The sequence below is a fragment of the Drosophila kikkawai genome, chromosome 2L (genome assembly GCF_030179895.1).
Source record: "Drosophila kikkawai strain 14028-0561.14 chromosome 2L, DkikHiC1v2, whole genome shotgun sequence".
Lineage (NCBI taxonomy): Eukaryota > Metazoa > Arthropoda > Insecta > Diptera > Drosophilidae > Drosophila > Drosophila kikkawai.
Window position 1 is genome coordinate 16,361,973 of NC_091728.1, and position 11,698 is coordinate 16,373,670.

General features: G+C 43.7%; 2 protein-coding genes across 5 annotated transcripts; one reads left to right on the top strand and one right to left on the bottom strand.

Moving 5' to 3' along the window:
* The first annotated feature begins 85 nt into the window (after positions 1-85).
* Mtpalpha (monolysocardiolipin acyltransferase Mtpalpha) lies at positions 86-3,213 on the top strand. The gene is made up of 5 exons (XM_017170355.3): positions 86-235; positions 527-1,254; positions 1,370-1,510; positions 1,568-2,337; positions 2,398-3,213. The coding sequence occupies exons 1-5, from the start codon at positions 160-162 to the stop codon at positions 3,032-3,034; spliced, it is 2,352 nt and encodes a 783-aa protein (XP_017025844.1). The 5' UTR covers positions 86-159; the 3' UTR covers positions 3,035-3,213.
* On the bottom strand, positions 3,202-9,575 carry brwl (brickwall). Of its 4 annotated transcripts, none has more exons than XM_017170357.3 (4): positions 8,955-9,575; positions 5,015-5,300; positions 4,901-4,953; positions 3,202-4,833 (listed from the first exon to the last, which is right to left on the bottom strand). In XM_017170357.3, the coding sequence occupies exons 2-4, from the start codon at positions 5,263-5,265 to the stop codon at positions 3,806-3,808; spliced, it is 1,332 nt and encodes a 443-aa protein (XP_017025846.1). In that variant the 5' UTR covers positions 5,266-5,300; positions 8,955-9,575; the 3' UTR covers positions 3,202-3,805. The 4 variants fall into 4 exon arrangements, with proteins under 4 accessions (XP_017025846.1, XP_017025849.1, XP_017025847.1 ...); XM_017170360.3 differs by lacking the exon at positions 8,955-9,575 and adding an exon at positions 7,135-7,211; XM_017170358.3 differs by lacking the exon at positions 8,955-9,575 and adding an exon at positions 5,673-5,773.
* Positions 9,576-11,698: the final 2,123 nt, after the last annotated feature.

Genomic DNA, 11,698 nt, shown 5'->3' on the forward strand with positions numbered 1-11,698 from the left:
CTTCAAATATCTCCAGCCCTGATGTGCAACAAGTTGAACAATTGCCGCATCGTTTTTTATATCACCAACGCGAACACATAACTAACGGCGCCTGGGCAAGGTTCATTTGAACACTATTATTAAGCGAAAAGTGAACGAGCTGAAGATAGACAACGAATTATGTCGGCAACGAGATTCCTGAGTGCTGTTGGCCAACTTTCGCGACAGCAACTGCTGCAGAATAGGTGCACTAGAGGTAGGTACTATTCGGGATTTTACAGAATTTAAGGGAACGGCAGTCCGGAATCCGGGCGAGAATCGTGGAGCTTGTCCCCCCCAGATAGTGGTTACTCTTTCGGTACCTGTCTGGGCTCTCATCGATTCTTCCTCGCCGACGCCGCATAAATGGACTTTGCACTTTGTACTCTCTCTTGACGTCGCCACTCGTCTGCTGTCTCTGTCTCGCTGCCTTTCTGCTTTCCAAGTTTTTTTTTTTGTCGATTTCCACTTGTAGTGAGATAATAAAGTAGATTTGAACCCTTCACAGCTCTGCCCGTCTCGACCCGCCGTCTCATGTCCACGAATCCCGCTCCGGCAGCCGCTGCTGCCGCTGCCAACAAGCATCTGCACACCAAAGTGGTCAACGGCGTCCTGGTCATCCGCATCGATTCGCCCAATGCCAAGGTCAACTCGCTGGGCTCTGAGGTCAGCGACGAGTTCGAGCGCGTGATCAAGGATCTGGAGACAAACAGTGCCGTCAATTCGGCGGTGCTAATCTCGGGCAAGCCAGGATGCTTTGTCGCCGGAGCCGACATTGGGATGTTGGAGGCCTGCCAGACGGCGGAGGAGGCCACACTGATCTCGCACGGCGCCCAACTTATGTTCGACCGGATGGAGCGCAGCCGCAAACCCATTGTGGCCGCTATTAACGGCGTGTGTCTGGGCGGAGGACTGGAACTGGCGCTGGCCTGCCATTACCGCATTGCCACCAAGGACAGCAAGACCAAGTTGGGTCTGCCCGAGGTCATGCTGGGCCTCCTGCCCGGCGGCGGTGGCACTGTCCGCCTGCCCAAGCTCACCTCTGTGCCGACGGCCTTGGATTTGGGCCTGACAGGCAAGCAGGTGCGCGCTGATCGTGCCAAGCGTCTGGGCATTGTTGATCTGCTAGTGGATCCCCTTGGCCCGGGACTGCAGCCCGCAGATCAGAACACCATCGAATACCTCGAGAAGACAGCCATTCAGGTGGCCAAGGATCTGGCCAGTGGCAAAATTCGCGTAAGAAACTAATTATGATTTTAAATTTTATAGAAATTTATTATTTATAATAGTTGTTTAAACCGTTGATCCCAGCAGATAATCAATTTTTGTTCTTATCTCATTTCTTCTACAGGTCAACCGCGAAAAGAGCGGTTTGGTCAACAAGATCCAGTCTTTTCTCATGGATACAGACTTTGTAAAGAACAAGATCTTTGAGACTGCTAAGAAGCAGGTGCTCAAGGCCTCCAATGGCCTCTATCCCGCTCCCCTTAAGGTTAGTTTAAAAGCCAACACTTTCTATAGCTTTTAGTTAACCTTGAATTCCCAACAGATCCTTGATGTGGTCCGTGCTGGCGTGGATAAGGGTTCGGATGCGGGCTACGAGGCAGAGCGCAAGGGTTTCGGCGAGCTGTCGGCCACGCCCGAGTCCAAGGGTCTGATCTCACTGTTCCGTGGCCAGACCGAGTGCAAAAAGAACCGCTTTGGCAAGCCCCAGCGTCAGGTTAAGACCGTGGGTGTACTGGGTGCCGGCCTCATGGGCGCTGGTATCGTTCAAGTGTCGGTGGACAAGGGCTACCAGGTGGTGATGAAGGATGCCACCGATGCGGGCCTGGCTCGCGGCATTGGTCAGGTGCAGAAGGGTCTGGAGACGGCCGTCAAGCGCAAGAGGATCAGCGGATTGGAGCGCGACCAAACTCTGGCCAACCTGCGACCCACTCTGGATTACAGCGACTTTAAGAACGCAGACATCATCATTGAGGCTGTGTTCGAGGACATTAACGTGAAGCACCGTGTGATCAAGGAGTTGGAGGCTGTTGTCCCGGAACATTGCGTCATTGCCACCAATACCAGCGCCATTCCCATCACCAAAATCGCCGCGGGTAGCTCCCGTCCCGATAAGGTTGTTGGCATGCACTATTTCTCACCCGTGGACAAAATGCAACTGCTGGAGATCATCACCCATCCGGGCACCTCCAAGGACACCGTGGCCCAGGCTGTGGCCGTGGGTCTTAAGCAGGGCAAGGTAGTCATCACCGTGGGCGATGGCCCCGGCTTTTACACCACCCGCATCCTCGCCAGCATGCTGTCGGAGGCCATAAGGTTGGTTACTCAATACTCACTCCATCCTTAGAGCCTTAATGAAATGTCTCGTCCTTTCAGACTGCTGCAGGAGGGCGTGGACCCCAAGGATCTGGACCAGTTCACCAAGAAGTTTGGATTCCCCGTGGGTGCCGCCACCCTTGCCGATGAGGTCGGCATTGATGTGGGCTCGCACATTGCCGCTGATTTGGCAAAGGCATTCGGCGAGCGCTTGAGCGGCGGAAATCTACAGGTGATGAACGACCTGGTGTTGGCCGGTTTCTTGGGACGCAAGTCTGGAAAAGGCATTTTCCTGTATGATGGCCAGACACGAGGCAGCCGTCCGGTGAACAATGATGCCTTGGAGATCGTCAAGCAGAAGTACTCCCTGGTTTCCAAGGGTGCCAACACGCCCGAGGATCTGACCCTGCGCTTGGTATCGCGTTTCGTCAACGAGGCAGTCCTGTGTCTGGAGGAGAAGATCCTAGACAGCCCGCTGGAGGGCGATGTGGGCGCTGTCTTCGGCCTGGGCTTCCCGCCATTCTCCGGCGGCCCCTTCCGCTGGGTCGATCAGTACGGAGCCGGCAAGCTCGTCAGCAAGATGCAGTCGTACGCCGAGCTGTACGGAGCACCCTTCAAGCCGTCACAGACCCTGCTCGACATGGCCAAGGACCCGACGAAGAAGTTTTACCCCAAGGCTGGCGCCTCGAAGTTGTAGATCCTATCCAGCCAACGAAATTTAGCTTTTAGTGCGAAGACAGGAACGGGCCATTCGTCCCTGTGCATTTCTCTAAGCGGGGAGAGCTAGCCTAGACGGGGCGTGGCCCCTGCGAAAGACCCTACATATGATGATGTTGTCGCGATTTTAAATTAAAGTTTACCGAGTAATTTTCCAAACTCTCTTGTTTGTTTATTATTTGACACAGCAGTTTGACTTTCTTCATTCCTTCCCTTTATATCTTATTCTTTGATTTAAATTGGAACAGCTTTGTACATCGATTCTATAGTTTAGACATATATACAGATTTCTTAATCATAGATAAATTATGCTCTAGGCGAACTTGACAAGTTGAGAACCAGTTTCTGCATTCAATAAATTTGTAAATAATTTTATTTGCAAATTTACTGCATGCACAATTAGGTTCTGTATTCTTTTCTTTCGGTTCAAGTTCCTTTTGAGCTTAATGGCTTAGAAGGACTGATCAGGTTAGCACTTCCTCAAAATATATCTGATTTCACTTTCAATTTAAACTTTCAAATAAATGATAAATCAAATTAAAATTTCGGAAGTGGAAACCCTAGCAACCCTACTTACGCATCCTATTGAGCGCACACAACACTTGGACAGTGAGCGGACTGGAGTTGGTCGAGAGACACCAGCAGTAGGAGCACCTTATCCCGTCTCCAGTGCCCCCTTAAGCAGCTAACTAACTTATCATATTTCTAGTTAAGGATTAGTGACTTTCCGCTCCTTCTCCCCAGTCCCCCTTCACTGCTTTCGCCACTCCCGACCGGTGCTGCGTCTTGACTGCCTTACGGAGGACACCCCGTTGCTGCCACTGCCGTTGACACCTCCTCCGTTACATCGGTCCGGAGCTGGAGGATACCGCGTTACCACATCATCGATCAGCTCGAGGATGCCAATCTTGAACTTGCGACGCTGCTGGGGAGTCAGAGCCGCCAGGTCGGGAAGAATGCTGCGGAAGAACTCCATGTCAGCCATCTCCGAGACGGTCAGCCCGCCATAGAAGCTGCCACCATTCGTCATAGTACTGGTGGCCTCGCACTCCGTCTTTATCCTCTTGGCACTCGTCGGTTCGAAGGACGACTGACGGTGTTCCATACCCATGGCCATGGGATTAGGAAGCATGTGCGGGTGATAATGCAAGGGCGGCGGTGTGCCACGACCCTCATCATTGTACATAAGCTGCGACCCGGTCTCGGCCAACTGCACGTCCGGAATGAAGTTCTGCATGCTGTCCGCACTGGCCGTATCACTCCTGGCCGGCGATCTTCCTCCGGCTCCTCCCGTCACCTGGGCAATGCTAATCGTGGACGTGGTCGGTGCATGCTTTATGCCAAGGGCATTGGCCACCGCTGGATCGAAGGCGTCAATGGTCTCCTCGTCGTCCCCATTCTCCGATATCGAGTGCTTCATCTCCAGCACCTGCTCCTCCTTTAGTTCCAACACCTCCCCAGTGCTGATGTTGTTATTGTTGTTATTATTATGATTGATGTTGGTGGGGGAGCAGTATATGCTCTCATCGTGGCCATGGATGGCCGGGTGGAGCAGATGCTGCGGATGGCCGTGTAGTTGCTGTTGGGATAACTGGTACAGCGCCGCCAGGCTAGTGTTGCCCTCCAGGGAATTGCGGGTGGACTTGAGGAAGGGCAGCAGGAAGGCCATGTGCTCGGTCAGATAGTAGGGCTTGTGCTGCGGCTCCGCTCCCGACTGCTGCTTGATGTAACGGGAGAGGCAGGCGCGCAGGTTGCGCCATCGCTCCTTGCAGTGGATAACTATTAAGGGGATACAATTCCTTCATTTAGTACTGCTTTTAGTTGGAGAAATCTTATTAACACTTACCACTCTCTCTGGTTTCCTTGGATATTAGCACCCAGGCCTTTTCCTGGTTGTCCCTGTAAAAAAAGGTTGAGTTCAGTTAGAGATAGCAAAATCTCGGAGGGATTTCCCACTCACCTGTTGCGGTACTCTGGCACCTTTTTATCGTAGATACATTTGTGGTTGCGCACCAGGTTGACAAAGCGAATGTTAAAGTCCTCATCCGCCTGCATCACGCGATTTGTGGAACCGATAGAGACCCCGGATCCCGATCCTGTCGGACTGTGGTGGGTGTAGGTGGTGCTGGCGGCAGTGGCTCGATCCTCGCTCTCGTGGTGGGCGGTATTGTTGCTATTCGTATTGCTACTGCTGTGCGTTGAGGTTGTCATATTCGATGGCGATTTTCTAGGTTCTATTTTGCAGCCTGAAAAGAAAGAGGAGATTGCCTATTAAGTACTATTTATTTATTGTTATTAATTATTTATTTTGATGTTTAACTTAGATAATTAATAAATATTTTTAAACTAGAGGCTCAATGCTAGGGTTTGAGAAATATTTATGTTAATATATGATTTTAAACCTATGTCTACAGCACGATCGCCGTGGAAGATTCAATACAGGTACAGGATCAACAGATCGTCCATTACCTTTATCTGCTTTCTGTGCTCGTCTTCGTAAAGCCACATAATTAGTATGACGCGTACGTCTACCTATATTTGATCGTCTAGGTCGTGGCATTTCTTCTTCATATGAAAAGGAGAAAATGAGAAAAGTACACTCACAATTCTAGACTCACCAGCACTTAACAATATGTTTAAAAAACTATAAACCCAAAGCAATAATTATAAATGACAGATGACACTGATAGCAAAGGCAACATTACGAAATTGAAATCATTTACAACAAAAAACGTAATAACGTAACAATATACTAAATAGTCCAAACAAATCCTAACCATATGGTTTGGTAAGGTGTGCCCCTTCTTGAATTATAAAATTACAAAGAAACGTCATTGATTTTTGTATATATAGATAATAAATTACTTATAGATTTGGCTGGTTAATAGTGGGTTTTGAGAAATATAGATCTAACTCTATTTTAAATCGGCCTTTTTAATTGAAATCTTTTTTCCTAAATCTACTCGATGGTGGGAAGGATACTATGAATATATTTCATTTATGTGATTATTATTTTATTATTTTTGGACATTCTACTACAAATTGTTATCAGATAATAAGAGATGAGTAGAAAATTGATTGTGCAGCCAATCTGAATAGTACCAATATACAAGCAAACAAATTTTTTGTAATATTTTGCTGCATACTTTTAGGCCATATTTCAAAATGGTTTCAAATCACTTCCGGTTTCTTCTTAAAAGTCTTAGCCAAAGGGTAATATTATCAATTTAAAGATACTTTGCTAATAGTTTTTTATTATTATTTTAACTTAAGCCTTTTTTTAATAAATTCGCCAATATAAACGTGCAGTTTCCTCACCTCAAACTAAGCACCCGCCCCCCTGTTCCTATATTTGATTTCTAGACTCTCCTATCCCTTTTCCTATTTATTTACGGGGCTGACAAACAAAGCGAATTCTCAGCGATTTTTTTTTCAGCTTTTTCGCTTTTTGTTCTGGGTTTTATTTATTTTATTTTTTGTTCGTTCGTTAGCTTTTCTTTTCGTTTTCTCGTGCCCGTGTCACTTGTTAGTGTTGGTCTCTGTTTCTGTTTCGGTTTCGGTTTTTATTCTGTGCTGTTTCTGTTGCTGTCTCAGCAGGCGGCGGGCGATAGAGCTTTTTCATCATATACATTTTGTGAAACTTAATAAAACATTGCGGCCGACTTGTTGTAGTTGGTTGCCATTATTATTTCGGTTTCAGTACAGTTTTGCGAGCTGGAAAGCGGCGACATTGCGACGTTGTGAGTTGATGTTGACAACGTCGACGACGACGACGCAGCAACTTTGTTTACTTTTCATATTATTATAGCTACGGCAACAACAACAACAATAGCTGGCAATGGCGGCCATAAAAATAACAGGCAATTTGGATGTTTGTGTGCTGTTTGCTGTAGTTTTTTAAGTTCTTTCCGCTTTTTGTTGCTGCTGGTGTTGTATTTTAATCGACCAGGCTGAAAGCTGATAACAGCAACAACAGTGTAGCAGCAACGAAAAACATGTTAAGTAAATGCACCGCAACAGTGTCAGCGAATGTGAGTGTCTGCAAGTACTCACTCAGTCACTCACTACGTTTAAACTCACCCAAAATGAATGGCTCTCGCACCTGCGACTACCTGTTTTGATTATAATCAGCCCACTCACATGTCCACTCACTCGAAACTCGGCTTATCCCCCCCGCTCCTCACCATGCTCTTCCACTCGACTTCGATTTCGGGCCTCTCCTGAATCTCCACAAAAAGTTTTCCCGCCACTTTCAGCACCTTGCGCTGAGCCCACCAGTTTGGCACGGCGAAAAACGTGCGCAAAGTGGGACGAAAGTGGGAGAAAATGGAACTGTAGAGATGTCCCAACAGTCAGTGTTCAGAATCACTAACTTGAAGTTAGGCAAGTACACAAAACAAGTTCAAATAAAATATTTATCAAAAATTCCTGTGAAAATAAATTCAAATAAAATCGAATAATATTTTTACATTGAAAACTAGTTTTTTGTTTTTATACTTTTTGTTTAACAGAGTGATTTTCTAAGAAATGGGTGTCCATTTGCTTAATTCCCTATTGTCTCGAATAATAATAATTGATATTTAAGTTCTTTTAAACCGAATTGAATTATTATTAATTAATTTTATCAGTGGAATAATATAGAATAATATAGCATTTTTTTTCTTGATATTATTATTTAAAATAGTTTATACACATGTTAATACCGATTCTGGATATTGTGTTTCATGATTGTATACTGATGTAAAAGTATAATAACTAAAAGCGATTGTGATTGATTTAAGGCGAATCGTTTAATCATTATCGGATTTAATCAGAATTTTTATGGAAAGCTGATTACAAACGTAAACAAGCTGGCTAGATTGGCAGCGTTTTAAGGAGTCCAATCACGCGACACAATACATTGAGAGGTGTCACAGAAATCTTCATAAATTAGAAAACAAATAAATATATATATATATTTTTTTACATTTTGAAATTTTTTGAAATGAAAATTACATAGTTTCATAGCCCATAGCTAAACTTTTTTTTTTATTCTACAGTTTCAGCCCACTGTGCGCTCTCAGAATTGTTGTGTTGTTTCTGCCCGTCATCATTATTAGCAACGAACATCATTATCATTATCGCAGCGAACGTTGTGCGCGTGTTTTGGTTCTGCCCGTTGTTGTTTTTGTTAATGTTTCGTTGGATTGCTATGTACAAAATGGGCGGGGGCGGGGAAAGCAAACAGCAGCGAAATCAGCAAGAAAAAAAAAAAAATAAACCTGGCTATAGCAATATTTATTGTATTACGTCTATTTAACATAAACATATCAGCATGAGCGTTTCGCCTGTGTGTTTTTGTACTTATACTTCGAGAAATGTTCATGTTTATATATTAACAACGGGGCACAAAAAATCAAAAAACAAAAACAAATCAAATAAAAAAAAGTACAGCAACGTACAAAAACAAGAAGGCAGCCGCCGAAACACACAGAAACACAGCACAAAACACAAAACCCAACCGAAAACACAAAAACAAAAAAACAGAAAAAAAAGAAAGAATTTATTTCTAAAGCTAACAAAACAGACAGAAAACTTGCAGAAATCCCCGGCGCTCGCTCTGCACTCCCCCCGCGATCCTACCACCTTCTCTACATATTGTATATTGCTCCATGGCCCAATGACAGCAACAACAAAAGCAATAACTTTGTTAGATAGAACAACAGCAACAATAGACACACATACACACACACAGGGCAACAATATGGCATATAGAATTTTTCTAGCTGGCGATTTGAACGCTGTTGGTGCTTATCGCTGGGTATTATTTTGTTGCTGTTTTAGAACAGTTAGTGCGATGTTGTTTAAAAAGATTGAATCACTATGTAGGAGTATTGTTTTGTTATTTAAAGATGAGTTACCTTTGTCAGCGACGATTGCAGGGCTGTGTGTGACTGCAGCAGGAGTTTTGAGAGCTCCTGACGTTTTTGGAATCGATTCCAAAACACCACCAACTCGAAATTCCGTGATTTGTAATATTTTAGAACTTTTTGATGATATAAAACTCGTATTCCTTGCTCGAGTGTAGTTTTTACAGATGGTTTTGAGATGTTTTAAAACTCCGGTGGTTTTAAATAGGCTATTTCGAAACTCCAGTTATGGCATATCTTGTGTTTCACGAGGTTTTAAAACGCGTATTCCTTGTTCTGGGACGATTTGACGACTGCAACTGCAACTCCTTGTTGGCAGGCGATTTCAAAACACCAAGACTGGCAGGCAGCTTGTTTTTAGAGCGATTTCAAAACGCGACACAGCAAAAAAACGGCGCCAAAAATTATTTTTACTGCCGCGACTGCAATGACAACGACACTAACAACAACGACAACTTGAGCGACTGACGTAACGTACAAAAATGTTGATTCCGCCTGAGTGTTGCGTGGTGTCGGTTGGCGGTGTGCGCTGTGCTCGGGGCTCGGGAATCGGCGGCGGACTGTTAGATTGTGTTGGCCAGTTGTTGCGATGTCGTATGTCTCGCGTTCCAAGCGACCGAGGCGACTAAACACACACAGATACTGGGATACAGATACAGCTGCAGAGAGAGGCGAGAGCTGAAAGTATCTATCGGCTACGTAGAACGCTGAGGCAACAACAAGGCGACACATGAGCGAGCGAACGGCGAGCAAACAGAGAACAACAAGCCCCGCTCTCTCTCTGGCACACAGATACAACTCACTCACACAGCTGGCTGCCTTTTGTTGCTCCGAACGAACAACAAATAATACAAACAATACGAGGGCCAGAGCAACGGCAACTGCGCGGTACAAAATGCAAGGAAACAGATGCGAGACAGTGGAACCAGCCAGCAGGGGAGTGGAGGAAACACACAGCACAGGCAAACAATTTTTGTAGTTTTCAAGTTGCACTGTGAAACGCGGCGAATTGTCACTAAAAGTCACCCTGAAAAAGGATCGCAGCCAGAGAGCGAGATCGGTTCCAGGACATTTACTGATACAAACAGTTTGACACTTTTTTTTAAATTGTTTGTTAAAAGTGTTGTTTGTATATCTTGAATAATAAATCTTTCTTACCGAACTTTCCTATAAAAAAAATAATTATAATAACAATAATAATAAGAATTTAAATTGTAAAAAAATAAAGTATTCCATAATCCATATCTAAACAATCTAGGAAGTTAAAGATATTATACGACGATTTAAAATTTCGCTACTTTATCCATTTCTGGTTTAAGCAATCCTCAATGATTTTATATTATTTATGGTTATGTAATTATTATACTTTGTCATTTATAAAAGGGATATTTTGAATAGATCTCCAACACAAAATCACAAATAATTAAATTTATTGTATTAGAACTCCTAAAACCATGTAATTCTTTATTTGTTTTAGCATTTTCCTCATCTTGAGTAATGTCTTAATAATTAAAGATTGAAAAATACAGCTTGAAACTACTTAAAGATGTTGTCATAGTTTACACATTACATTTAATTATCTTCTTTCTCTCTGTTGCTTACTCACCCTGTTGTAATCCACGAAAGGTAACCCCGAAGGTAAAGCAACATTGTGAGCAAAAATAATTTTTGCTACCTGAAAATATACCTGCTCTGCAATGCACTGCGACCACTGTGCATCTGTTTCCCTTTTTGCCTGCTCTAACTCTCAGCGAACATTGAAACAGCGACAGTTGCTTACTCAGCGCTGTACACACACAGAGACTCAAGAAAGTCGCAGCTGCCGCTCTCAGAATCAACAACCAAAAGCGAGTAAACAATAATCATTTGTTGTTGCAAAAAAGCTCTGCTCTCTCAATTTGGCTTTGTTTGTTTTTGCTATTGTTGCCTTTCCAACATTTGTTTACGTTTTCTCTCTGCTAGGCGATGGTTTAAATTAGATAGACGAGCTTTAGTGCGAATACGAGCATTTGAAAAAGTTTCAGGGGCTGTCCGACAGATGGAGATGGCTACTTCCGGTGAGAATATGGAACGAATTTTTAACGAAAATATTGTTAAAAAACGATTGAAATTAATTATAAAAAATATTCGTGTTAAATACTTTACTGAAATATTTAATTTTTTAGGAAAATATTTAAAAATCTTTAAGTTTTTAATCTTTAAGGATTTAGCAGTGATTTGTTTGACCCAAAATATTTAATTGCATACTTTTGGACACTTTGTAAAATGGTTTTAAATCAATATTATGAGAATCTGTCCAGCAGTTGTCTTCAAAAAGCGATTCTGTTATGAAACAACTATAGCATTAAAATAAAATATTATTCTTTATATCACAGACTTCTTACAATCATAATAATACCCTCCACAACAAGGGCATACATACCGTTTAAAATATTTAATGTCTTGATTCCTTAAAAAATGCCTTCTTAACAACGCATCTTAACCGTTTTTGACACTTCGACGAGGGGTTAACGGTCATCCGAAATGAGATTATTCATACGCACGTTAGGAAAAGCTTCCAAAAGCTCAGAGCCTGCCCCAAAAATACGCTCACACTTCTTGAATCCTTCTGCCAGGACTCAAGCCGACTGTGAAACCGCTGCGCCTGACAGTTGTCCGCCGCCGCCGCCGCCACCCCCAGTTATTTCCAGCACTTTAATGATTTGTTTACAACTTTGCTGCCCTGCAATTTACCG

What these genes read in the sequence shown, in the direction of transcription:
- Mtpalpha (XM_017170355.3), top strand. Translation starts at nt 160, where the DNA reads ATGTCGGCAACGAGATTCCTGAGTGCTGTTGGCCAACTTTCGCGACAG. An exon ending in GCAGAATAGGTGCACTAGAG is followed by an intron (nt 236 to 526) that starts GTAGGTACTATT and finishes AACCCTTCACAG; the next exon opens with CTCTGCCCGTCTCGACCCGC. An exon ending in TCTATCCCGCTCCCCTTAAG is followed by an intron (nt 1,511 to 1,567) that starts GTTAGTTTAAAA and finishes AATTCCCAACAG; the next exon opens with ATCCTTGATGTGGTCCGTGC.
- brwl (XM_017170356.3), bottom strand. Translation starts at nt 5,614, where the DNA reads ATGCCACGACCTAGACGATCAAATATAGGTAGACGTACGCGTCATACT. An exon ending in GTGCCAGAGTACCGCAACAG is followed by an intron (nt 4,954 to 5,014) that starts GTGAGTGGGAAA and finishes CTTTTTTTACAG; the next exon opens with GGACAACCAGGAAAAGGCCT. An exon ending in CAAGGAAACCAGAGAGAGTG is followed by an intron (nt 4,834 to 4,900) that starts GTAAGTGTTAAT and finishes TCCCCTTAATAG; the next exon opens with TTATCCACTGCAAGGAGCGA.